The following is a 27,316-nucleotide window of genomic DNA, read 5'->3' as shown; positions in this document are numbered from 1 at the left end:
CTTCTCTTCAGAGAACATCATTCTCTCTTTTGGGGTTTTTATTTGCAGAATGTTTCATTGTCCCTTTTGGGGATTTGTGTGATGCCCCTAGGCCTATTGCAAACACCTGGCATTAAATTTGTGCAGCAGTACACAGACCATTACTGTGCAGAGCAGGAGAGGAGCTAAATTCATTCCTAAGCAATGAGGTTAAACTACTGTGAGGAAAGGAAGAACCCTGAGACATGAACACTTTTGCAATACATTTATGCTGCAAAAGGATCAGCGTTCACTGAACTTTTCAGCAAAAAAAAGGATGAAAAATGCTCTGTGTAGTCAAGTAGCTTGAAACAAGTTTTATAAACAGAGTGAGATAGCATTTAATTTTTCCATACTTCAGTTTTACATTCCCACGTTATTAATACATAGCTGACAACATTGTTTTTTCTTGTACTTAATGCATTTTCCCAATTAGTATAAAGTATAAAACATTCAGGTTTTTGTAATAGCAAAAATGTTTCATTCATTTAGAAGGTTAAACAGTCAGAATTAAATCAGGGGTGATGCGTGAGTGGTTTTGGTACCATTTCTACTCAAATTTGTCACTTGCAACAACAGGTGAAGTTTTCCGTGCCTGTCGTGTCACTTTGGGAGTTAACAGAAAACTCACAAGCATCAGGGAGCACCAGACCTCACCAGCTGTGGAACGGCCCAGTACCTCTGCCCTTTCTTTTTGAGTTCAGGCAGTGAGATCAGCTACTGCATTTCATAATTGCTAGGCTGAAGGCAGCTGAAATATACTGCTTCATGGTCTGTGTTCAGGCTGTCAAAAGAATCTCAGACTTTGCAACTGTTGTGGTTGATCCAAGATCAGCCCCTTCTGAGTTTGTAGCCTGCCAGAAATCTCCTGAGCCAATAAATCCATGTTTCAGGGACTGTGGTGCCCGAGGAGCTTCCAGGCAAGGTAAAGCTGCTGAAGCTCAGAGCATCCTGGATACCTGCACTGGCTCACCCCAGGGAAGGCACAAGTAACTTACCCTGAGCTAGGGGGAAGAAAAAGGCAGTGAGAACTCTGCCATTCCTGATCAGGGAGAGAAGGCTTGTCTTCACTGCAAGAATGGACATCCATGAATCAGAACTGCCCCCTTCCTTTCCTTCCCTAGCCACTCCAACTGTTTAACTTCCAGAGGCTACCTCCATAAACACAAATATGGGCACCAGACCCTCTGATGACATCCAGCATCCCTGGAAGTGTTACCCCATCCCTGAGAGCATCCAAGGTCAGGTTGGTTGCAGCCCTGAGAAACCTGAGTTAGTGGGTGACCTCCCTGCCCGTGGCAGGGGCTTGGAACTAGATGATCTTTAAAGTTCACTCCAACCATTCTATCCTTCTATAATTCTGTGATCCATTTGGGATGGCCATCAAAGGGGATTCTGCAGGATGCAAAACCATGAAAAAAAAGCCTATCCAGTGTCATATGTCCTCAGATTTGGCCAGAACATTTTGGAAGGAATTTAGTGAAGTTTGAATGTACTAGACAGAGAGGAATGTTAGATTTCACTTTCAAGTTTCTTTGGGCATTGAATTACTGGAAGATAAATAGTACTAGTGATTATTTATCAACAATGATCAGCAGGAACTGCATCTCAGTCCTGAGGTGATTACAAAGAGACAGGTCTAGACAGAGGTAACTATTCTGTGCTTTCTATGTTACACTTCAGCATTAAAAGCTATATAAAGTGGCAATACATTTTTAGCAGAAAACCTGACCAGCTGTATAATTGATTCTATCCTTTGTATCACAATGAAAAAGTCTATTTCAACAGTTTATATGTATTTGAGGTATGAAATGTCATATGAAAAGATGGTAGAAGCATACTTGAAACAGAGCTGGGGTCATGATTAAATGGTTAACTTATTTCCCAAATGAATGAAAGGAAACAGGGTGCTGCAACCTTTTGCTCTCACTTCCTCATGAGAGAAGACGCAGAGGCTGTCCCAGAGAGAGCGGGGCTGTTGTGCACACACATCTCAGGCAGCCATGGGGAACTGGGTGGAGAATGAAGGACTGTCCATCTTTGTCGTTGTAAGTACAATTTTTATCTTGATTTGTGTCTAGTGAAAAGTTCTACAGAAAGCTGTGCCAAGCAGTTCTCACTGTGCCAGTGAAAGATGCACCTGATTGTGCTGAAACCTGGCCAGTAAATGCAGGGGAATGCTTCAAGGGAATAATTTTTGAGCTCTCTGGTATTTCAGTTGCTGTAGGCTTCATTGTTAACTGAGAAATGGTCATGTATCAACTTTGCTTTGTTAGAAATACTTTAGTTAAGCAAAACAAATAACTTTAAAACTCATTTAGCTATGTGCACTTCAAGAGAGAAAGCAATTAAAACAATCATCCTTTATTGCAATTTTATGAACAGAAATGGGTGTAACTGAATCAGTTACATCAGTGTCTTGATGGTATTAAATATTTAATAATGTCAGATTCAAGAATTTAGAACAGAGCTTCATTAATCCTTCATTAAAACAACTAGTATTTTAATTGAATTTGTTTACATTTTGCATAGAGGGGCTATGAATGTGGGTTAAATTAATTCTGAGCAATATTTAGAAATTTGGAAAATCCCAGTTGCGTTTACAAATGCTAAAGAGTAAGCAAGGCAGTCCTCCTTGAAGAAAACTAAGTTCATATTCTAGTGTTTTCTTTTTTTTTACTTCACAGTGTGATACAAAGGCTAAAAGGCATACCTCTATGCATATATTATATACATATATATAGTTATATTAAAAACATATACAAAACCAAAATATAAGAGCAGTTCAGATATTGTGGCTACCTGTTGTTAGTAGATGTAAATATTGAGAGGAAGAAAAAGAAAGCATAGAATTTGCATATTTGTGGTGACTGAAATATAAGCATCTTTATTCCAAGAAGTATTTCTGCTGTTATGAGCAATCAGCACTTGTGTATGACCTTGTAATTTAGGAACATAATCCCATAGCCGTGGCACTTGAGTGCTTTGAAAGGGAGTGACTGTGTTTGCTGTCACCTTCAGTGACTTGAGGAAGTTGAAACTGCCAAGAGGTGAATTCTGGCTTTTTCTCTTTTTTTTTTTTTTCCTCACCAGAACTGAAATATTAAAAAAATTAAGTAAGAGGCCTTTATTTTGCTCAAATAAGGAATTTGGTTTTGAACCTCAAAGCTATAACAAGGTCAGGGTAATAGGGAAGGAAACTAACAGACATGCTGATAAAGAAACCAGCTAAAAGGACAGATTACTGGAAAACTTACCAGAGTGCTTTGGCCTCTACATCTTTACTGCACACTGAGCAGGCACAGGGTTGTCCAGTGCCTGACAGAAACAGGACAGACACAATTCCTGCTGATGTACTTCAAAAAAACAGGAACATGCAGAGTGTGCCACTGTCACTTTTAATAAATATCCTAAGCACTTACTCCTGAGATGAGCTTGGTGTTTTAATGAGGACTTGGGGATTTCCTATATACTGCCTTACCCTGATGGAAACCCCTTCATTTCCAAGTATTTATTTACATTTTCAAGATCTGAAATAATCCCAAGTTTTTTTACAGTGTTATTTGAGCCAAAGAACTAGCAAAATATACAGGTCAGGAGGGGCGAGGAACTGTAATGTCACCTTTTCTGGGGTTTCTCTCAGTTCCCAGACTTTCTCTCTGTTTTTGTGGGCCACTTAGTAAAACTACTTAGACTGAGTGCAGTAATACAGATTTGTTTCAATATGGGATGTGAAATCAGCCAACCAGCTCCAGGAGGGCAAATATCCAGATTCACTATGATCTTTTTTGCCAGATGGACTTGTAGCTGCCTAAGAGTTAATAACTTATCTTTCCCTAAACAACCTGCACCTCAGGATGCGTAAGTGGAGAAAATTCTGCAGTACAGCTACAAAGAAGCCTGGTTTTGAGTAGTCTACACTCTACCAAAGGGCCTGTGTTGATTATTCCCTGCTTTCAGACCCTCCTCTTGAATTCAGCCCTATGTGTAATTTAGCCCATCTAAATTTAGATCTCAAGCTTCTATGGCATAGCTTCCAAGTCTTTCTCTCACATAGGTTAATGTGCCTGTGGAACTTCCATTTGGAAGAGTCCCTAACTTTCAATTGTATTTGGAGATTTAACTGGGCTCAGAATTAAACACTTGTAATTTGGCAGTCCTGATACAACCAACCCTAAACTCCTTGATTGATGAGAACGTTTCAGCTGCACATTGCTGTATTTGGTTCACTGCCACTCCTGTACCCTGTGTTCACACATCAGAGCCTATTTATTTATACCAGAAAGGCTTATATCACCCCTGCTGAAAACTGTATACCCTGCAGTACAGCTCTCTGCTCAAAGAGGAGCGCAGGGAAGTAACTGACTGTTACCAGAACTGTGTGAATTCAGATGGATTATTTCTAACAACAAACTGTAAGCTTCCTGTTTAACTCTCTTTCAGCTTGTTTGGCTGGGTTTAAATGTCTTCCTCTTTTGGTGGTACTATCTTGTGTATGATGTCCCACCAAAATTCTTCTACACCAGAGTGCTTCTTGGCGTAAGTACAAGACATTATTATCTTGGCACACAGCAATTTTGAACAGTTTTAGTTGATCAAAACTGGATCTAGTGGCTGGAGCAGCAGGTTCATGTAGAAGTCACATGCAAACAGAAAACTGAATGCAGACAGATATCCAGTGCTTCTGAACAGAAAGCTGGTACACAAATAGAGAGATCCCATTCTAAAGATGTTTTCAGTTAACTATTATGCTCCTGGTAATTAAATTAAGCATTAATTGTGGCTACTTTATTAAGCAAAAGATGAATAAAATATTGCTGTTGAACTGTTGTGCAGTTGTTTCTTCTTGCAATTATTTTTCAGAGCATGAATAATTTATAAAGATATTGGCTCTGAAAAGCAACCATCATTCATATGTTCATCAAGAGTGTGAGTGGTAGTCAGGCAGTGAAGTGATCCTGGATCCTGGGCTATTCCATGTAATCCAACTGGTTAATGCAGCATTATGTGTCCTACTACAAACTTGCTTCCAAAGCTACCACAGGTCATGACCAATTGACAGGGAAAATTAATTTGTTCACATATTTTAAAACTCTGATCACAGCCATAAAAATCAGCCTAAGCTTCAGATCACAGAGCACAGCATTTTGCTGAAGGTTTGCAAAGCCGTGGTTTAATTCTACAAAGCATGAAATCCCATTCTGTGTACGGCTTCTGGCCTGCGGATCAAATGCTGTCCTTTGCAATCATGGTGCAGCTGCCTTTGAAATCACAGAGACTCGTGCTTGGGTAAGTAGAGCTGAGTGTAACCCCAAACAGCTGTGGTCTAAAACCTAAAAGGGTCTCAATCTATGCAAGGAGAGCAAACATTATTTTTCTTCCCATCATTGCATTTTGATTGATATGGTCATTATTCCTTCATTTCAAACACTTCAAAAATCTTAAATAATTCAGGGTGTAAAGACCAGCATTAAGAAAACAGATTTCTAAAAGCTGAGGCAACAAATTTCCTTAGATTCCTTTACTGACAGAGAACTTAAACCACTTCTCTTTTAAGCTGTCCATCTACCATGATCCCCACCAAGTGAAACCACAGGCTCTTTAAAGCCTTGGGACACACAACTCCACTAATGGCTTAGATTTGCACCTGCATTTGACTGTTGAATGCCAGACTTGACAGGGAGATTTTCCTACAACCATATTAATCCAAAACTGAGAACAGGAGGAGTCTGTTTGTCTGTAGGAGTGTGTTCTGCCTGCACATGTGCTTCTGACTTGACCAGAGCATGATTCCATTGAACAGTCACTGTGTAAATGTGACCTCTAGATCTCACACTCCTTACAACTTGTGATATAATACGTAAATTAAATCTACGCCTATCCATGCCCTGGATAATGTCTTAGGTAATGCATTTAATACCAGCATCTCTCTAATTACAGCGTGCTCTGGCTCTTGCAAGAGCCCCTGCAGCCTGCCTGAATTTCAATTGCATGCTGATTCTGCTGCCAGTATGTCGAAACCTGCTCTCCTTCCTCAGAGGATCAAGTGCGGTAAGATGAAGAAAGAATTTCAAAATTTATGAAAGATAATAACCTAAACAGACTTGCAAATATACCAGGAAACTTTGTCCAAGTTCCCCAAATATACCATATTTTGAGGATGTCCTGTTACAAGAAGCAGATAAGCCCGGAGTTTTGCTATGAGCAAGACAAAGCCCATGAGATACCTAGAGCTCTGTTGAGAGTTTCTCTGTTTCTCAATCTCTGTTGATTTAGTCTCCTTTAAGCCCTCTTTTTTTAGCTGTCCCCTGGGCAAGGTCCTGCCCTGGATACAAAGTCCCTCTTTTGACTGGCAGAAAAGGTGAGCTCACACACATCCACTGTTTGTCACTGATGCTACACCCACTTAGAGAGGGAAATATTAGCCCCTGCCTGTCTTTGCATGCTCAATCCTTAAGGTAAATGTGTTCTTTTACAGACTTTCAGAATGGGACTTGTTTTTCAACTGGCTCATAAGTTACATTCTTTCTTGTCTGAATTGCACTTCCATCTCAGATGAAATAGTTCACAGGCCTTTTGACTTTTTCTAGCTCCCAAATGCACATGTTATACAAAGCATGGAGGAACTGACACTAAGGAAAGGACAACTGATCCTAAGTGACAGCTGGAGAGGCTTCCTATGATAGTACTGACTCTATTACACTGCCAAAATCTAGATTTCTGGCTATTACAGCAGAAATAATGCAGACAATACAGGCCATGGTCCAGTGAAAAAGCAATATTCTCCTCAAGTTTATTAATTGTCCTTCCAAATGCACAATGATTCTTCCTTTCTTTCTGGACACTTTTAACATAAACATGATCAACAAAACCAGTTTCCAGAAGTTATTTTTCATCTCTAGACCCAGTATAAATTTTTTAATGCAAATGAGACAGCCTGTGGGGGCTGAAAAGGCAGATCAGAAGAGGAAGTGATAAAATAGATGCAGTGTTTCAAGAGTCCTTCATAAGGGAAGAAAGTGGGATATGAAGCAAGAAATAACCAAAGACAAAACAGGCTGTGCTTTCATCCATTATAGACATCCTCACAACGAGTGTGGCTGAATAAATGAGATGTGCCTTCCACATTAAACTCTTAAATTATATATTTGATTTACATAGGACCCAGTGCTCTAGCCTTTCTAGAGAGTAATACTTAGGAATATTAAATTGGAAACACATGTCAGGCTTTCAGTCTTTTCCTATACTCCTTCAGATCCTGAAGTGCTACAGAACAGACAGCCATACCCTCCATTCATGTAAAAGGAAAAAGGATAGTAAATAAAGCTGTAGGGTTAAAGTTATTTCCCTGCCCTAAGGCAGATCAGCAAGTATCAGCCAAAATCCAGAGCTGAATCCTCTGCCTGCAGAAGTCAATAATGAATATAAATTTAGAAATAATTAATGTTGCTATGGATGAATGCAACTGGAAAATAATGATGGGCTCTTGATCATATGAGGCATTTTTGAGATTGTACAGGTGGAGGCAATCTGGGCAGAGATCTTCTGAGCTCAAAGCAGTGAAAGAGCTGGGGATGCATATGGAGACTACTGGAAGGCCAATACTTGATTCTGGGTGTTGAGAATTGTATTCCAGCTGGGACTTTGTGCTACTCATCCTCAATTGCTCCTCTCCTAGCATGCATAACTTTACTTTCTAACCAAGATCTTGGGAAAGCAGTCCCTCTTGGTATTCAGGCTGCAGAGTCAATTCTTCTGCCTTGGGCACTGTGGTACAGTCACTCAGGCTACACCCAGCACAAAAGTGAGTCCCAGGCAGGAAGATACAGTTCCATTCCTGCTGGCAGTGCACTCTCCTGCGGGGATCTGGGAATGGGGAAGCAAAGGGCTCTGGGGGTGAGCAAGGAGGGCAGGGAGGGGCATAGAATAGGACTCGTAGACAGCTGGTGTTTGTTTAGCTTCAGTTGCTTTTTGCAGTAAAGCTACACCTCAGGAAGGATGTAATTTTACATATTAAGCAAAACACACATGGCCCAGTGAGCCAGTGGCAGCACTGTGGTGGCCTTAGCACACGGGGACAGCTGCTTGTGCTTATTGTGCTGTTGTCTCTAATTGGCTATGCTCTGCAGCTAGCAATTGTGAGGGTCTATAAGAAAAATAATTTAAATGTCTACTTATTGGAAGAGTAGAGATACCAACAGCAGTGACATTGGGGTCAAGAAAAGGAAAGAATTGTTTAAACACAGTGTTCAATGGGAATATACTGAATGTACCCTCTCCTTCCTGCCACTCCAAAATCACATGTGACAAAGTTATTTGGTTTTAATTGAAAGGATAGCTGTGTTTTTCATTCCCATCATTGCTGTATTCACTGTTCTTAGTGAGCTTCATGACTGAAGGCAGCTGGAGCCCTCTGCCATTGCTTGGCCTTCACCTCTCAGACAGATCAAGTGGCTTTTGCAAGGGAGTCGAGCACTGCCTCACTATGCTACATTTCACTCTATTCTCTATTGTCTCTCAATATAGGTGATACAGAAAGTCCAAATTTCTCCTGGTTGTTGTTATAGTCTGAAGTCTTTGTGACAGCTCCAGAGTGTTTGCCTCTTGTGAGGAAATATTTGTGGTAGTTTGCATAGTGTTTTGTTCCCTTATCTGGTCAGCAAACGCAGTGTAAATGTGTAACACATGACAATCATGCCTTCTGCTGTGTGGAGACAGTAAATGCCAGCCTTACAGGGACTTAAGGCTTTAGGAAAACTCACAGTGACTGTAGCACAATTCAGATGGGGCCTATTAGGAACCCATTATCATTAGTAATGAAAATATCATTCTGTTTTTCTTGAGAATTAATTTCTTTGGTTTGTATCCACAGAGATTTTTGCTGTTTCTTTTTGGGTAACTCCAAAACCAAGTTGTGAGTGCCTGAAAAGTGAACCCAGTATTTTGGGGAATTAATGCCTTCATATCACCCCCATAGGCAACTAAAACATTTGGGGTGGGAGCTCCCTGAGACATTACACCCAAGCTTTGCAGCCTGTTTCTAGATCATGAACCACAATAGGATCCTTGTGCTACCAAAGCAGTCACTCTGCCATGGCAGACTGTGATCCCTCCTTTTGTTTATAATGTGCAATTTAAAACAGATAAGATATATTTGTCATGCTGGATGTTGAATTTTTTCTCCTTATCAAATACTTTGTTTCATTGGGACATGTTAAAACATAACTTGCAATTCCTCTTTCCTGAAAGATGGGGGGGAACATTTTTATCTGTATTTTGGAATTCTGAATTTTTTCCTAGCAATGTGTTCAGGGCTTCTGTTTTGTCCCTGCATTTAAAAAGTCTGCATAGACAACACAAATAGTCTTCAAATACCTTTTTCTTTCAACCCAAAGTGCTGCTCTACCCGTATCAGACGACAGCTGGACAGAAACCTCACCTTTCACAAAATGGTGGCCTGGATGATCGCCCTTCACACTGGTTGGTACTTTAATGTTTCTTTATTGCTTTCTTGTGTATTTTGTGTGGAATCCAGGCGGCATTCAAGTTCTTAAGGGTATGGGCAGAGACCTAATTCCATTAAAGGAGTCAGTGTGTGCCAAGGCTTAAATCATTTTCCAGATATGTGCCAACTGTCAGAGAGGAAAAGATAAGAAAGAATACCTTTATTTTGAACTGTCAGTACTGTTTATGATAGTTTAATAAAGGGTGTTTAGCAATGTCCTGAGAACTGGATACACTGGTTTTAATCCTTGTTTAGACTTACTTCTTATCTGGCATGTCTGAAGCAAATAATATAAATTATTAAAATAAAATATATAAAAAACTTGGACCTGTTTTGAAGGTAAATAGGTATCTGCTTATAGAAGGTGGTTCAAATTTTGAAAAGCATTGTACAATTTCACCCTACAAAAACATGTTGTGGAATGCATGTGAACACTTCAGCTGGTTTAGGTTTTTGGATGCATCAGCCCAGCGAGATACATTACTAATGATTATTAGCAAAACAGCAGAACAAAGCAGCACTTACAAATGTGGCCCCAAAGAAACCCAGATTCACTTCTCGGCTCTTTTACAGAAGTCCTGGATGAGGATAATCCTGATGAATAATTTAACCCATTCCATGTTTCGATATCCCATATGTTAGGGTACTACTACTTGAATTGTTGAAAGCCTTTGTTGAACAAAAAATATGGAAATATGAAATATGAAACTGGAAATTTCTCTTTACTTCTTTCATTTCCCCACCCAAAAACTGTAAATTTCAGGTGGTAAAAACAGTAAAACACATCAGTGATCTGCAATTGTGATGAGGAGGGCAAGAGCAGCAAAGCTTTTACGCCGTAGTTGACAAATGTGACAAAGTTTCAAATGTTACCCAAAACTGCCGAGTACTTGTGGTCAGTGCTAATTATTCCTTTCGTGTCACTCCTAGCAATTCACACCATTGCACACTTATTCAACGTTGAGTGGAGTGTGCAAGCCCGTGTTGAAGAGAAAGGCACTCTGGCAGCTGTGCTTTCTGGCCTTGGAGACAAACCAAATGAAAGCTATATCAACTTTTTCAGACAAACCATTGCGGTAGGTGGTATCAGACTCTGAAGGGTCATTATTACATTTGTTTAGGTGATCATACGAGACCATTTGAGTGCCTATTTCTGGTGTCCACAGTCTGGGTTTGGGCCATCCTGCAGAAAAACCTTGTAGAATCCATTCTTCTATATTTGTTAGTAATATTGCTGCTGAACTGTGGCACTACTTTAAACTTTCTCACCTGAGGATTTCAAAGTAGTTTTAAAACATTATGTCAAAACATACCCTGTAAAACACTGTTCTGACTTAGACATGGCACTCAGAAAGGGACACAGAAATCAAGGCAAAAGTTTTGAAGCTGGGTGGGTTAAGCTCTGGTCAGTGGGGAAAAAGAAAAGAAGGAACTTTTCTACTCATCTGCACTGAGCATCCAAACTCTGCCTGAGTTATAAGTCCCACAGCTGTGCAGCACCAGAGGACAATTTTCATTTAGCTCTTAAAATATGGATGTAGGACTCCAGCTCTTAACACCAGAGCTGTGCGAACACCTTCCCCGAACCAGTCCTGCTGAGCCATGGCAGAGTAAGAAACCATGTTTGGTGTGTTAATTCAAAGAAAGCCCTTTCTTTCCTCTTCCAATTACTTTAGTAAAGGTAAATCTGCAACAAAAATGAAATAGAAATTTGGTATCAGATGACTTAAGGACTTACAACAAGGTAAAGGATTTGGTGAGTGGTGCTTCAACTGGCTCTGCCCTGGTGCAGCCCCTTCCTTAGACCAATGTGTGCAATTATTTCACAGAATCCCATTGGGGGCCTCTATGTGGCCTTCACATACTTGGCTGGCATCACTGGAGTTGTCATCACACTGGCCCTCATCCTCATCATCACCTCATCCACCAAAACCATCCGGAGATCATACTTTGAACTATTTTGGTACACCCACCATCTCTTTGTCATCTTCTTTATTGGCCTTGTCATCCATGGTGCTGGGTGAGTATTTGCACTTATCACAAAATATCTGATAACCACTGAGTCTTCATTTAAAGTCCCCTTCACACATGAGTATAGGGACTTTTGTCACTGAGCAGACAACAGCAGCTGTTTTTGATGGTAGTGATGGGCCAATAGAGGCTCTGAGAGTCAAGAGGCTCTCACTGATACGTTCACACAAGCTGTCCACACACAGGAGGTTTCATGTGGCTTTGGCATACATAAGCTCACTGGCATTCAACTTCTTCTGATATCTTAATTGCAAAGCTCTTTTCCAAGGTTTCTGCTTCTAATTGTTAATTTACCTTTCTCTCCTGAAAGGAAATGCATCACACACATGCTTGTAAGGAGATACCAGTATAAAAATTACATGAAGTCTAGAATTTTATTGGATAATAAAAACTATAGTGATATATATTTATGCTTCAGGCTTGGATGAGTGTGTAATATCAGCAGTATTTAAGAATAGATTTTTAGCTGTTTCAACTTAGAAATAGGCGTTTGTAAAGTTTTCTAACTTTCAAATGCCAAACATCTTTTTCTGCTGTTGCCTCATTCCATATATTCTTCTGAAAGAGCTGAAAGCCTAATGAGACAGTTTTAGAACTGCACAAACACAATTTTAGCACTTAGAAAAATGAACTTTAAATCCATTTTATAAAACCAAAGAACTGGTAAATAAAGAAAAAAGACTCAAGTATCGAAGCTACGTTTCAATAGCTCATAATTATGCTACATTGCCCATTTTAAAGGAAATCTTATATGCAACAGAAAGTGTACTTTAAAAATACCCAGCAAAAATGACTATTCAAAACCACTTCCTTACAATCCATTAGTGCCATAAAAAAGACAGAAATTAAGTAAAACAGGATGAACAAAAATAGAAGGCTGATGGGAATCACCCCCAGCATATTTGTTCATTCTAACTTTCATAACAAGGAAAAGGTTTGAGAAAAACTTGTGGAAGGATAAGGACACGTGGTTCATGTTTTCTGCAGCAAACACTGGCTAGTTGCTGACACAGTGTCCAAACTTGCCAGTAGTTACTACACAATGTTATCAGAAAGCAAGCATTACCCTTTCTAGAGGTCAGTGGAAAGCATATCTTTAATAAAAGTTGAATTTTTATTTACTTCTGTGTTCACTGTACTCTCACCACCTTAATTGTACTTAAATGAAAGGCAAGAGCTTGGGCAGCGCTGGTTGCCAGTGAAGTTCAGCTATCCCTTGGAAGCAGATGTACATATTCAGCAGATATACAATATTCTTATATTCTCATCTGTAGAGGGAAGGATGATTTTCCAGCTGTGAACTCAGTGGCCTTATTTGGCCTTAAAGGTAATAATGACATTTTGAATCCAGAGAAAATACACTAAGAAAGACAGGCTTGTTACACTCATGGAAGGCATCTCAAGTGTGCAAAGATGGATGTCATGGAATGAGTATGAACTGACAGTCTCAAAGCAAGATGTTATATGTTATACATGTTATATAAATGCCAGTTTATCTCAGAGGAGAGAAGGCTGTCACACATATCTATACAAACACACCATCCTTGTATATGCAGAAAGCTGAGTCAAAGGTTATTGATAGCATCTATGGGACAGATTCAAGAAAGATGGAGAGGGACTATTTACAAGAACACAGAGTGACAGGACAAGGGGGAACAGCTTCAAACTGAGAGTAGGTTTAGATCACATATTAAGAAGAAATTCTTTACTGTGAGGGTGTTGAGGCACTGGCACAGGTTGTCCAGAGAAGTGGTGGCTGCTCCATCCCTGGAATTGTTCAAGGCAAGTCTGGACTCTGAGCAACCTGGTCCAGTGAAAGTTGTCCTTGCCCATGGCAGGGGGGTTGGAACTGGATGATCTTTAAGGTCCCTCCCAACCCAAGCAATTGTGTGATTTAATTCTTTGATTCTATGATAATTCTTGTCTGTTATAAGCTGTTACAGCACTTTTGAAGCACTGATCCTTTTGTGCATGAGCTGTGTGTCAAAGACAAACGTCCCAAATTTCCCAACACAGTAAATGTAAAGAGGAGAGATTACAGAGGTGCAGTTCACTCTTTTGAAGTTAAAACAAAACCTTCAGCCAAAAAAAAAAAAAATTATAAGGCTATAATATACTGGTATATATACTGGTGAAAAGTTAATTACAGTACTAGAAGGAGCATCTACACTGACTGCTAAGAGGAAATAACCTTTTCTTTCTCTTGTACAGAGTACTGACATTGTCAAACTTTGAACAGAGCATAGGGAAAGGCAAAAACCCCCAGGCCCCCTTTCCCTTAAGCAATGGGGTGGGCAGTGGAGGAAGTGGGCTCCTCCTGTTCCTGTAACTCATCCCAGAGGCGGCTCAGCTGAACCTGCTGTCATTAGTGGGGAAGTGAACTGCAACTGCTGATGTTCCTGCAAATTGAAACTCGTGATGCTGCTGGGACAGTGTCACTGCTTCCCTTTATTTTTCAGACAGGATATTAATCAAACATTTAATGAAGAAGAGGTTCATTAGTAATATTTATGAGCAATATCTTATCTCTCAACACTGTGCAGAGGTTTTCTAACAGTCCTCTGAAAAGTCTGTCACACAAAACTAGGCATCCATACGGTTTAGATACAATTGGGGTTTTTTGAAATATCAGAAAGGTAGTCTAGTCCACAGAAACTGAGCTAGAAAAGCAGAAAGGGAAGTCATGGGGAGAAGATATCAAAGAATCACATTGACATAAAACTAGACAGTCTGATCAGAAGCAGACTGTTTCTAGGAAAAATTCAGCAGATCTGAATCTGAATTTTTCTACTAAGATCCTGAGGTTGGCAGAACTCCAGAGAGAAGCAGGAAATAGTGAAAAAGAATAGACTTTTCCCCTTAAAACTGAAATTACCTCTCTGCACCAGTTCTGCCACTGGAAATACAGCTGTACTGGATTAGTCAGGATTCTTTATACTAAAACAAACAAACAACAACAGCAAACAAATAAAAATAAAAGCAACCAAGCAATAATATTGAGGCAAGATAACTGGCTGATGCAAGCTGTTACAGCTACAATAGCTGCTTGTGTCAAAAGGATATGTATTTATTCATAGCACCTGAACAGCTGCTCCACAGCATTAGGGGGAAAGGAAGGGCCAAAGGAAGAATGTATGATGGAAAGGGATCTCCAAATTTCTAAAATAAACAGCAAAAATAATCTCTGTAGTGGTCAGTAGCAAATTGATTACTTGTCCATTCCAGGTTTTGGGTTTTGGTTGCTTTTTATTTTGGTCAGGTTTGGTTTTTTTGCCAGGATTTTTTTTTTTTTTGTTTTGTTTTTTTTGTTTGTTTTTTTTGTTTGTTTTGTTTTGGTTTTTAATTGTAGTGGTTTAGATAAAACAGTAGGATAACTCAGATAAGAATGAAGCTTTCTAATTGTGACCACATCCTAGAAGCAGTAATGGAGATAACTCTCAGTTCCTCACCTAGTCTTGAAATCAGGATTTTATCCCACAAACTTCCCTCCCCATTTTTATTTCTTTCATGGTAACTTTGTGGGTAGGTTAGAGCAGCAAAGCTGTATCAAAACTGTAGCAGTGCAGAAGTCAACAGCGCCATATAAATAGAACTGTTTATAAATAGAATAACAGTAAGGAACAGATACTTTCATTTTCATGTCGTTGCCTTAATGATCTTTACTTTTTTCCCAGTCGTATTGTACGGGGACAGACAGCTGAAAGTCTGGCTGAACATAACCCAGAGATTTGCTACAAGAACTTCAGTCACTGGGGCAAGAGCAAGGCTTGCCCAATCCCCCAGTTTTCAGGGAATCCTCCTATGGTAAGAACAGCTGGCTTGTGTGTAAATCCAATTGAAAATGTTCAGTTTGCCATTTTTTTCTTAAATTGCATAGAAAAACAGCCATATAACCCTCAGTACTTCTCAGTGGCAGCTTTCTTTGCATGAAGCAAGAGATTTTCACCCAATGGATTGTAAGCAGAAATGGACTCCAGACAGGCAACACACTTTCACTCTGCTGCAAAATAAGCACAACTGATAGAAAAAACTGATGGAAAAAACAAAAGAGCAATTGGTACTTTTTATCCAAAAATAAAACTGCAAAGTAATGGCTCCTGGGGATATCAAGAAAATGCTATCATTCTCATAATAAATAGTTTAACGTTATTAATGAACTAATGATCATTAGCAGAAAACAGGAAATGTGAATTTGAAACTTCAGCTTTTATTGATTAACCAGGCTGTTTTTTCTTTCACATTTCAGACTGATCTGTTAACAGAAACCACATCTTTTCCTGCAGTAATACAGACCTGAGTCAATAATACCTTAAGAGTTTTACTCAACATTTCACTTTGTTAAATTTTTTTTTAGACAAAATTACTCACAGGAAAATACCTTGCTGTGGCTCTAGTAGAAACTAAAAAGACAGCTGCAACACTCAACAGAGAAAGAAATTCTCTCTCTGACCAGAATTTTGAAGCTGTCATATATCTTAAGGATTCCATGATCCTGTTAATAAAGAACACAGATTACTTGAACTTCACCTCTGCTTACAGAATTTTCAGGGTTTGATTTGATCTAAATTGCCATCTCATCTAGTGGAAGAGGTCCCTGTCCACAGCAGGGGGGTTGGAGCTAGATGATTCTTAAGATCCCTTCCAACCCAAACCTTTCTATGATTCTACAATTTTCATCATCTGACTTGTTTTCTTCTGCTTCCAGACATGGAAGTGGGTGGTAGGTCCCATGTTTCTGTACCTGTGTGAGCGGCTGGTGCGGTTTTGGAGGTCACAGCAGAAGGTTGTTATCACAAAGGTAAGTGCTGATGTTGCACTCAACACCATCACCTTCTTTTCCAAATGGTGCAGCAGAGGCTCCTACATACCAAATCATGATGCCATTATCCAACATCCAAATGTAGCCTCTAAAAGTGAGCAAGAGAAGGAAGTTAGCTAAGGCACTGGACTGCATCTTAGAAAATAAATGAATTTTCTTTGTATTGGGTGGAAAATTCTTGAGTGCAGAAATTCCACAGACTTGAGACTAATTTGAGACACAGAACAAATAATCCCTGAAAACAAGTTAGAGCATGTTTATTTTATGCATCCAAATCTAATGCTGAGCTTCCATTCCCATGATGTGTTTCAGAGACATTAACACTGATCCTGAAGTTCTGACAGCTGAATTAGCACAGCACTAAGCTCAAACATATGAAAACTATCCTGCCTTTCCCAGTGCAATTTCCTCACATGGCACTGTGCTGCTGAGGACACAGCCTGTTCAAATCATAGCAGGGTTTGGGAGATGACATTACATGTTTCTCCTGTGCTCTGTAATGATGCTGACACATTGGAAGGCTCCTAAACACTGATGGGCTTTTGGTAATTTTACCAAAATATCCTGTGAGCCACTTCTACCTTATATTTCTATGGTGTCTGTTTTGTGGCCTGTTGGCAGAAAATTTCCTTCACAATCCTAAACACCACTGTTTTATTAAACACCACTGTCTGAATTAACAGACAGGGAGACTTGATTCTCACTCTTGCAAATCTCTTTCGAAAAATTAAAATAATTTTGGCAGATAACTTTAGGATTAAAAATTATGGTGACAGAGTTACTGGTTTTGCTTTTAGAATATTGTTTCTAAGGAATAGCCAATGTCCCACCCAACTAAAACAAGAAATCTTTCATTTCCAGTAGTACTACCTATCCAATATCTATAGAATACACTATGTTTTTGTCCCTATATTTACAGTCAGGTCCATTAGCTCTGTGCTCTGTGCCACTGGGTAAGATCCATCTGGAATTAACAATGTGCACACACAGACGTGGTGATGTGTTACAAGATGTGCCAGTCTGGCCTGTCCCCTTTGGAGTGACTGCAAGCGTGGTGCGAAAAAATACTTCAACCAAAACATCATCATCCTCTGCAGGTTTTCATCTGCCTGTCATGTGCTGTTCCTCACTCTCAGGTCTGCTGGGAAGAAAGTTTCACCTGCTTTCCTTGCTCTCATAGCAGAGGATGATGTTAGTGATGGCAGATGTAAATATATCAGTGAGATACATCAGTGGTCAGTGAAGAAAGACATTTTCTTTTCCTTATTTTTCATGTTGCCCTTCTCACTGTAGGTGGTCATTCATCCCTTCAAGACAATTGAGCTCCAGATGATGAAAAAAGGCTTCAAGATGGAGGTTGGACAATACATTTTTGTCAAATGTCCAGCAGTGTCTAAACTGGAATGGCATCCATTTACACTGACTTCTGCTCCAGAGGAGGATTACTTCAGCATTCACGTCCGTATCGTAGGAGACTGGACAGAGGGCTTGTTCAATGCCTGTGGGTGTGATAAACAAGAATTCCAGGAGGCATGGAAGTTGCCCAAGTATGTACAAAGAGTCTCCATGGTGAAGTCAGTAAACACCTATGACAGTTTAAATTTTGCTCAGCAAATTTGATGGCACCAATGATACAAACCTTAAATGGTGACACAGATGTGGGTCTTAGATGTTTCTTTACTAGTTTTACTAGTAGATTTACTAGTAAATAGTAGTTTACTAATACTACTAGTATTTACTAATTACTTAGATGCTTCTTTACTAATTTTACTAGTAGATTTACTAGTTTTACTAGTAGATAGTTTTTTTCTATCAACTCCACCTCTCCTTTTGCTGACTAGTATTCAGTCCAAATATGCATTGCAGCAGACAAATAACTTTTAACTGTTATTTTAAATGGTGTTACTAAATATTCACTACTGATTTAATAAGCATACTTTCAATTCCAGGATAGCTGTGGATGGCCCCTTTGGAACAGCCAGTGAGGATGTGTTCAGTTATGAAACTGTGATGCTGGTTGGAGCTGGAATAGGGGTCACCCCCTTTGCATCTGTCCTCAAGTCTGTCTGGTACAAATACTGTCATGATGCCACCAACCTAAAGCTCAAGAAGGTATTGTGTCCTTTTTCCCAGACCCCTGTGACTGTTCAAGGTCCAAGGGCCCAAATCAAAGCAGGCACAGCAAACATGGTCTGGCTCCAGGCATGCACGAGTCCTAAAAGAAGGAAGAGTCCAGTTGCCTCTCAAGGTTAGCAGGAAGAAAGCAGGAGGGTCTACAGCAAGAATATAATGAAAGGAGAAATAGCCTACAAGCAAATCACATATGCTAATCTTGACTGTAGCCCCAGGGATTTCCAGTTGCTGTGAAATGGTGTTCATCTACTTGAGAAACAGAAAGTTCAAGGCACTAATACAGCCTGGGCAAACATTGCATTCCTTTCCCCTGCACAAAGAGAAACACTTTTCATGAGTGGAAGAGCAATGAAAGAATCCTCCTCTCCCCTCTGACCCCTGGAAACTCCCTGTGCAGAGGTGTGTGGTCACACTTTGCAGTTGTGGTCATATTCAGAGAACAGAACTGGCTTTGTTGCCTACTTTATCTTGCCTGGCAGCAGACAGAAAGAGAGTTCACTTCTAAATCACTTATTTATGTCCTAACAAACAGTTTTACAAGGAGATAAGTGGGGAAACATTACAAACTAAAAACATGGAAGAGAAATAGGAAGATATTTCCTTGTTCTTGCAGTCAGTCATTGAGCTTTATAATCCTCGCAGCAGCAAAATTCCTGAGTAGCTTCAATACCATCCTACCCATCTACTGAAGTGTTTGGGACATTTTTTACAAGAACTCTATAATCCTCACTCTGTCAGCAGTCATAAACCCAGGAAAATATGCCTGTGTCCCCTGACAGCTCATTCTTGTCTCTTCCAGATTTATTTTTACTGGCTTTGCAGGGACACTCATGCCTTTGAATGGTTTGCTGACCTCTTGCAATCTCTGGAGGCTCAAATGCAGGAGAGGAATAACGCAGAGTTTCTGAGTTATAACATCTACCTTACAGGCTGGGATGAAACTCAGGTAACCAGTGGAGGATATCACTGCCATAAAATTGGGGTTAATGTTAGAAAATTTATTTTCATAACTACTCAAATGGTCTTCTATCCTGGGCATCCATCTGGCTCTCAGAGGTTTTGAGTGCAGGCAGGTGTTATCCATCAGAAGTTACATGGGATCAGCTGTTAATGTTCACTGACTTCTGGTTCTCTCTGGCTGTGCTCTGTGGGAAGCAGGCTTTGTTCACAGGAGGAACCTCAGCTCACCATGTATGAGTCTCTAAAACAGCTGATGCTGCCTAAAACATGTAATTAAGAGCTTTAGGAACCAGGGAAACCGATGCACAAAGTTTGAACAACAGCAGCATATTTGTTCTCTGGTCCTGTGCTGGTAGGTTGCTGTGGGGATGCAAAGGAGAAGGCACTTGAGAATGTGGGATTGAGTGTGGAAAGGCTCTCACTCTGTTACTTTTAGTGATGTTTTATATTACATTTATCTTACCATTGCAAAATTCACCATGTGCCTGAAGTGCTGTAGCTCAGCTAGACGGACAGGGAGGGGGAGCAGCAAGGAGGTAATCACATGTGCAATGTCAAAGAAACAGAAAGGAGAGAAGAAAAGTTCCACATTATTTGGGGATAAGGTTACCTGGAACTTGTTTTGTCTCATATAAAAGGGCTACAGAACTCTGTAAGGCCTGAACTTATGCCTTTAACCACATCTTCTCTTTCTTGCTTAACTTAGCTAATCTAGGTGAATTTACATAGGCAAGACCTCCTCATATGGATCAAACTTTCCAGAGAACAAACTGGAAGGGTTTCATTATGGTCAAGGGAGTCACGTTATTGTATTTGAAGGGAAAGGATTTTATAATTTGCAGTCCTGTGTTGGAGTTCTTAGACTAAACCTGTCTATTGAAAAAAACCCAGCAATTAATTGCTATGTTCAGTGTTTTATAGCTTTAACTCTTGAGATCACCCAGCCTGGGGAGAAGGAAGGGGTAGACACTGATAGTCAGGATTTTATCAGTCTTAGTTTTCCTTGCAAAACATCATAAATTCCATAACCTCATTAGGGAAATAATTCAATCAGTACTGATATTATTATTTTTTAACTGGAACACAATGCTGCCAGATCTAATTGTCCTTTCTCTATCATTTCTCACAGGCCACTCACTTTGTAGTGCACCATGAAGAAGAGAAAGATGTGATTACAGGACTGAAACAGAAAACCTTGTATGGAAGACCTAACTGGGAAAATGAATTCAAAACAATTGCGGGGAAGCATCCTGGGTAAATCTGTGCAAATTTATAGTGTCTGTGGACTTCCTCTATTTAATGGCCACACACACCAATACAGCACAATCTTGTTCCTTTGGCTGATAAAGTTTGAGGAGTGTTTTTTTCCCCCCCTACCTAACTTCAGATATCTTCCATTCTTTTTCCAGTCATGGACATGATCTATGACCTTGACCAAATTATTTTGACCTACATTTTCTAAAAAAACATTCCTTTATCACAAGATGCTTCTTGGAGTGTCTAATTACTAGCAGAAGATTTAGAAAAAACCTAAATCTATCCTTCTAGCTGAAGTAGATAGGAATAGCAGGTGGTGTCTAAATACCACTTTCTACTTCTAGAAACCACTTTCTACTTCTAGAAACCAAACCTGAATATGGATGACCTTTAGCTAACCACCCAAAATTTGCTGGAAAAAAACAGAAAAGATCCTCTCAGGTATTTGTGCCATAAGATCTTTGAATCTCTATTTCTTTGATTCAGTGAGGTCAATAAACCTGTCTTCACTGACTAAGGCTGAGCTGAGATTTAGCCCAGCATTTGTTTTAGAAGCAGCAATAAGTTTTAAGGGGTTATAAGGTTTAGGGGATTGATGTCCTGTTCTACTTCAGTTCCTGTAATTGGGAAAAAAACTTGCATCTATAGAACATAAAAATGATTCACATGAAGAATATCCAGCTGCTCCATACCTAGTTTCTGACCATATTTTCATTTTCTTAACAGCTCCAGAATAGGTGTTTTTCTCTGTGGCCCCGAGGGCTTGGCTGACACACTCAACAAGCAGAGCATCAGCAACTCAGAAGCTGATCCACGAGGAGTACACTTCATTTTTAACAAAGAAAATTTCTAACTCCCAAGCATGTGGGAGTCATTAAATGCAGTCTAAAGACCAAGTCTGTTTCTCTGTTTGGAGTGTGGGAAAGACAGCCCAGCTTCTAAATTTCAGCTACACTAACGCAGTTCCCTTTGCTTCTTGGGAATTATTTGGGCTCTGTGGTAGAGTAAAAGAGTTAAGTTTTACTTAGGGAAGTTTTCACTGCCCTCCATGTGCTGGTTATTTAGTAGAAATCTGTTTTCTTTGTCTGTGTGAGGGGATTTCCCCCTCAATTAACTGCCTTTATCCTCCTGTTATTTGCCATCACTGCTGAAGAGTGGAGGCTGCCATTTGCTTTTGGGAGCCAATTCACACTCATAAAGCTTAGTGCTATTAAACAATAAAGCATTCTAGCATAATGCTTTTATTAGGAGGCAGCTTATCCTGACTGCAGCCAGTCCCTGGAACAAGGGGAGCTGGAAAAGGGTGACTGGGAAAGTTAGTTCCATAGGAGAGGAAAACTCCTTTGCTCACCAACACCTTCCAGGCTTCCAACAGAAGCCTTAAACATCCTCTCCAAGAGAGATCACATGCAGCTGAAAAGAAGCTGCTTCTTCTCAGGAAAGTGAAGAAGTGAAAAGGAACCACCCGGGCTTCTGAGAGCCGCCCCAGCTGCCAAGGGATGCCAAGGACGGGTCCAATCCAAGTCCCGCACCTGACGCGTGAGTCACTGCTCGGCTGCTTTGAGCACCTCCGCTTTCACATCTTCAGCCTCACAGCACAGGGATCCACGCCAGAAGAGGTTTTGTGTTTTCAAGACTGCCATTTCTGGTTCTGAAGGCTGACAAAAGTGGTTGCTGAATGATTTAATGGGTACTTTCTGAAGCAGTCTTAGATGCAAACAGTGCCTTTGGCCCTATTGCTCGGCTGTTCCTCTGTGATGGTGAAACAGGCTTTGAGAAAGCAATGGTCACTTTATTCACAGTTATGGAATAGCTGTGGGTAAAGTTTCTGATGTGCACAAGACTCCCACACACAGCACAGTGCCTCTGTGTGGACACTACAGGTAGCAGGCTCCTAAAAAACAAAAAACTTTTAATGCTGGCAAGAGAGGAAAAAAAAAATAAAGCCAACACCATAGGAAAAATAATTTAAAAAACAAGTGTAAAAACCCTTGAAAAGCCACAGTTTGGTATACCACATCTTTTGTTCATCCTGGTTGCCTGCTTAGTGACTTTTAAACTCCACAGCTGTCTCCTGCATAGCACAAGACCTTCCTGGCAGGTTCTTGCAACCACAGAAGAAAGCTGTGATCTCCTTCTGCAATTTCAGACAACTTTGTGCAGCCATCTGGTTGCATGTAGCATATTTTACACTTTATCTTGCCAGACAGGATATGTGTTCTCCCTTTACAGCATTTTAAAATGTTATCCAGGCTCTGAATGCTATTTTAGAAAGACAGCCTACCAGCTCCTATTTATTAATATCAGTTATCAAGGAGTGTTGGCAAAGATCAACTCTTGGTGAGGAATTTTACAGTTCTTTCCCTCAGAAGGGCCATATTCAAATCCACATAATTCTGTGTGAAACACACCAATTAAATCATAACAGAACATAAGTAATACTAAAGGAACTTCTTTTGTGGAGAAAATATTGCTACTGTAATACAATGAGGGTCTCATCCTGTGCAAAGAGCACTGAAATATTTGCCCTTGATTTTAATGGAAATGTGATCAGGCTTTTATAAAGTGGGTAAAGAGGAATTGCAAGGGGTGGAGATATGGAGACAGCATATTTTTCATCAGAAGAGTCATGGTGGGGTGTATTCTAATTCACCATTAATATTCTATACATTGCCATGTTTTTCTTAAAACATCATGGATCTTTCTTTATTCAGTCAGTTGCAGTGGCATTCTCTGACCAGCTGCACACTTGTATCAGGACTTATTTGTCACCTTGAACTCAGAAATAGTAATTCTGTGTTTATTAATAAATCATTGTCTTCCTAAAACATATGAAAGAATAAGTGAGAGTTTCTCAGTTTATTTCAGAATATATCCTGATAAAATAACAAACCATGCTCAATCAGCCATGGTCTGAATATGAATATTTTCTTAAATCTAGGATACATGAATTAAATACAAATATAAGAAACAAACTAGTTTGAGTCCTAAGGGCAGTGAGCTACAGGTGAGCTTCAAGGACACTCCTTTTTTGTAACCAAATACCACTGCTTGCAATCTGACTATTGCTATGGGCTGGGGCTCTGGCTGAAAAATTCCTCCTTCTGTGTATTACAAAGTGTACTAAAGTCTGATCTCTGCTTCAGTGCCAAAAAATTCCCTACTCAAATAACAAATGTTCTACTGAGGGCAAGAAAAGACAGTACTGTTTCAGCTAATGGAAGCAATTAGGAGTTCAGTTCAAAGTTCACTTATGGCCTCAGCATAGGATGTTTTCCTTCCCTTCTTATTTAATATTTTCTCTGTCTTCCCATATGTAGTCATCTGAAGTAAGCAATTAGTTAATTCATCAATATCCTCACTCTCCAGTCCACTGTAGTCAGCCTTACACTTAAAGACTGTGACCCTCTGGGGTGCTGGGCAGCCCTGGCCCCCACTGGCCAAACCTTTTCTTTGGGAACTGGAAGGGGGCTTTGGGGAGGACATGGAACTGGGCCATACTCAGAAGCTGTATTCAAGCAAGAATTCAATATGACTGGGTCTCATCTAGCCCCACTTCCCTCTCTGCTCTCTACTGGCCAAATGTAAATGTGGGAAAATTAAATTCAAGTTTTCCTAAATTTCAGGCTACAAAAAAAGTGCTACTGTGTCTGTTCACCATCATGGTGGGAAACCACCCCAGTTGCAAAATAGGGTTCTTCCTCTTCAAAGTCTTGTAAGACTTTCCCTGCTGGGTGGGGATTTTCTGCATTTCAGTTCTCAGATGGTGGGTTAAACTAAATTAGAAATTAAAAAAAAACCAACAAAAACTAACAAAAAGCTGCCTGTGAAACGTAAGATATTTTTGAACAAAAAAACAATGTTTGGGTCTCATTATGGCACTTTCTCTGAGGAATTCTGCTCCATTCTGGAGTGCTCTTAGCAATTAAGGTTGACTGCTTATATTCTTTCATGTTTCAATGAGTCCCTGGTAGAATTCAGAGCAAAGTGTCTGAACATATAATTATATATGCTCAAAGGAATTTAGGAGCATGTATTAAGATGCTACAGTTGTAAAGGTTGGCAGGGCCAAGATCCTCATGCCTGACTGTGTAAAACAGCATCAGTTGCACAGACACAAGCCAGAGCAGTTACTTGTCATGAACCAGACATTCAGTTTTGCACTTGGTACAAACATTAACAACCTACTGCTCTCATTTACATTCACCACACAAAAACCAGCCCAGGCTAACAGTAAAATTAATCACAGTGGAGTGGAAAATTTTTGAAAGACTTGCTGAAAGATTACAAATGATTTCCAGTCCCATTCTGCACCTCTGCTGGCCCCAATCCCTCCCCTTCTTCTGGTGCTCTTCTGCTTGGCAGACTGGTGACTTTCTGCCCAGAGAGCTACCACTGATTTCTCTCTACTTTCATCTACTGCTACTGATTGCCCCAGCTTCACTTGCCCATTCACTTCCTTCCTTCTCCCAATCTCTGCAAATTTCCTCTAAATCTCCAACTCCTATGGTGTTTTTACCAATGTTTTCAGGGCTTGTGCCCAATGCAAGTTCAGGGAGAGGGACGAGGACTTCACCCTGAGCTCCAGCCACTGGAGTGCACATCTCACAAAACATGGCTCTGCTGCCACCTCCCCTGTCACTACAAACAGACCAGGCTAGAAGCCACCTCTGGATTGACAAACCAGACTGTTTTGGACCTCTATAATATTTTCTTCATCTTCTTAATGGTCTTAATGTTAAATTCTAAATGAAATAAATTTATGAGCTGCTCTGTTCTAGATTTTTGGCATGTATGAATCAGTTTTTATACATTTATCATGTAAAAAAAACCCTGCATTTGACCTATATTTCATTTTGATTGTTCAGAAATGAGAGACATGGCCAAAAAGAACCTCACTGCCCCCAAAATACAGAGCTGCATTGCAAATCATCATCATCATAGATGGAGGAAGGAAAGCCCAGTGAAGGGAACATCAGATCATCTGTGTTGCTTGGAAGTGATGTTTTCTTATTCTGGAATCAATCTACAGAAAAGTGTCCTGAAAATAACTGTTTACTTGAATTTATTTTATACTTGTAAATCAACTGGGTTTAAGACCAGAAAATATGCAAATACCATTCACCCTAAGATTTTTGACCTTTGGAAAGAATGAATTGCAGAAACATGTTTGGCCAAGTAATTTCTGAAGTGTGGATGCTTCCTATGTTGCTTTTGCCTTTAAACTCACACCCATGAGTTAGACTGGGCCACACAAAGGTCTGGGATCTGCACTGTGGCTCTGTAAGATTCTCTTTGAATGATTGAGAGCACTGAGAAAATTCAGGTGGAGTTTTCCTGGCTGCAGAAATGGCATAAGGAAGAGCTGGAACAAGGCAATTGATGTAATTTCCTTGCAGTTAGGCCAAAATGTAGCTGTCAGTACCAGTGTAAATAGCAGGGCATTTTAGCACAGAAAATGTCCAATTTTGTATCACAGACTCTTTGCCTCTATAGACCAAAGAGTTTCCTACTCTGCAATGCCATGGAGCCAGGGCACAAGGGAATATCCCTGCAGGACAACCCAAGGCTGCACTAGTTTCCATGAACAGTTAATGAAGGTAATTGCTGCTGAGGTTTTATCACCCTCTCTGCTTTTTTCTCATGCTTCCCTTTCATCTGAGGCAACCAGTGCTAGCTCAAGCCTCTTTTCAGGTGGTGAATTCACTCAAGCCCTCTGAAACCTTACCCTTGCTCAGACAGCAGAAGGGAAATAATCAACAAAGACTGAAAACCAATTGTGAGAAACAGTTTCTAAAGCAAATTCCCCCGAGGAGACAGAAAAAGAACCCTGTAGATTGTGAGCAGCCATCTTCTGACTCAAAATTATGAATGTTCCTCTCAACAACTGTTAGCAATTCATGCAATACTCTCACTGTAATAGGGCTGCAAATGTTTAAGTTAATATGTGGATCACTGTCCTTCACTCTTGTCCATCTCACATGCACAACTTTGATAGCAAAGACCTACAAACCAAAGGAAATTATGACAAAAACAGTGTGTAAAGGACAGCAACACGAGTTGGAGTGAAATTCTGCTTGCAGAGGACTTACTGATGCTCAGTGTCCCAGTATTAGCTCGTATTCACTTTACAGGAAACCTCTGAGGGTTATAGTCTCTGGCAGCTGTTGCTGCACCTGGGAGGGAGCCATTTCCATGCCATTTCACCCCTCTGAGGCAGGCAGCTGAGTCTGTGTTGCAGAGCCAGGGAATCTTGCATCAGTTAGTGGTTGTTGTTAGTTTAATGGATGTCCCATTGCCTGTATTTGCATTAATCTGTCAGATGATCAGCTGGTACCACTGTAAAAGCCATCACATTGAATCAACTGACTGCAGGGTTGTTGTGCAGCCTCACACCACTGCCTGGGGCATTCCAGCAGCTTTTCCCCAAGCAAACACTCTGAAACCCCCAAGCTTTCCACCTGGGTAACCACAGTGATGTGAGTGTTGGCCTGAGCATTGCAGTACAGAACTTATACATCAATGTGTATTTACAGCATTTCCCACTGTTCTTTGTTTGTAGCCTGCAAAAAGACAATATCCTATTAAAGCCC

The 27,316-nt window shown here is 40.2% G+C and overlaps 1 protein-coding gene across 1 annotated transcript; it reads left to right on the top strand.

Annotated features, from left to right (window-relative positions):
• The first annotated feature begins 1,939 nt into the window (after positions 1-1,939).
• On the top strand, positions 1,940-27,316 carry LOC131573515 (cytochrome b-245 heavy chain). Its single transcript, XM_058827532.1, has 13 exons — positions 1,940-2,066; positions 4,462-4,557; positions 5,959-6,069; positions 9,414-9,498; positions 10,454-10,599; positions 11,353-11,543; positions 15,229-15,358; positions 16,260-16,352; positions 17,667-17,920; positions 18,323-18,485; positions 19,306-19,452; positions 20,596-20,720; positions 21,450-27,316. Exons 1-13 carry the CDS (start codon positions 2,022-2,024, stop codon positions 21,574-21,576), a joined length of 1,713 nt encoding a protein of 570 aa, XP_058683515.1. The 5' UTR covers positions 1,940-2,021; the 3' UTR covers positions 21,577-27,316.

The sequence above is a fragment of the Poecile atricapillus genome, chromosome 1, assembly GCF_030490865.1.
Source record: "Poecile atricapillus isolate bPoeAtr1 chromosome 1, bPoeAtr1.hap1, whole genome shotgun sequence".
NCBI classification, from domain to species: Eukaryota; Metazoa; Chordata; class Aves; order Passeriformes; family Paridae; genus Poecile; species Poecile atricapillus.
Note: the sequence above shows the minus strand (reverse complement) of the source record. Positions and strands in the feature narration are given on the sequence as shown.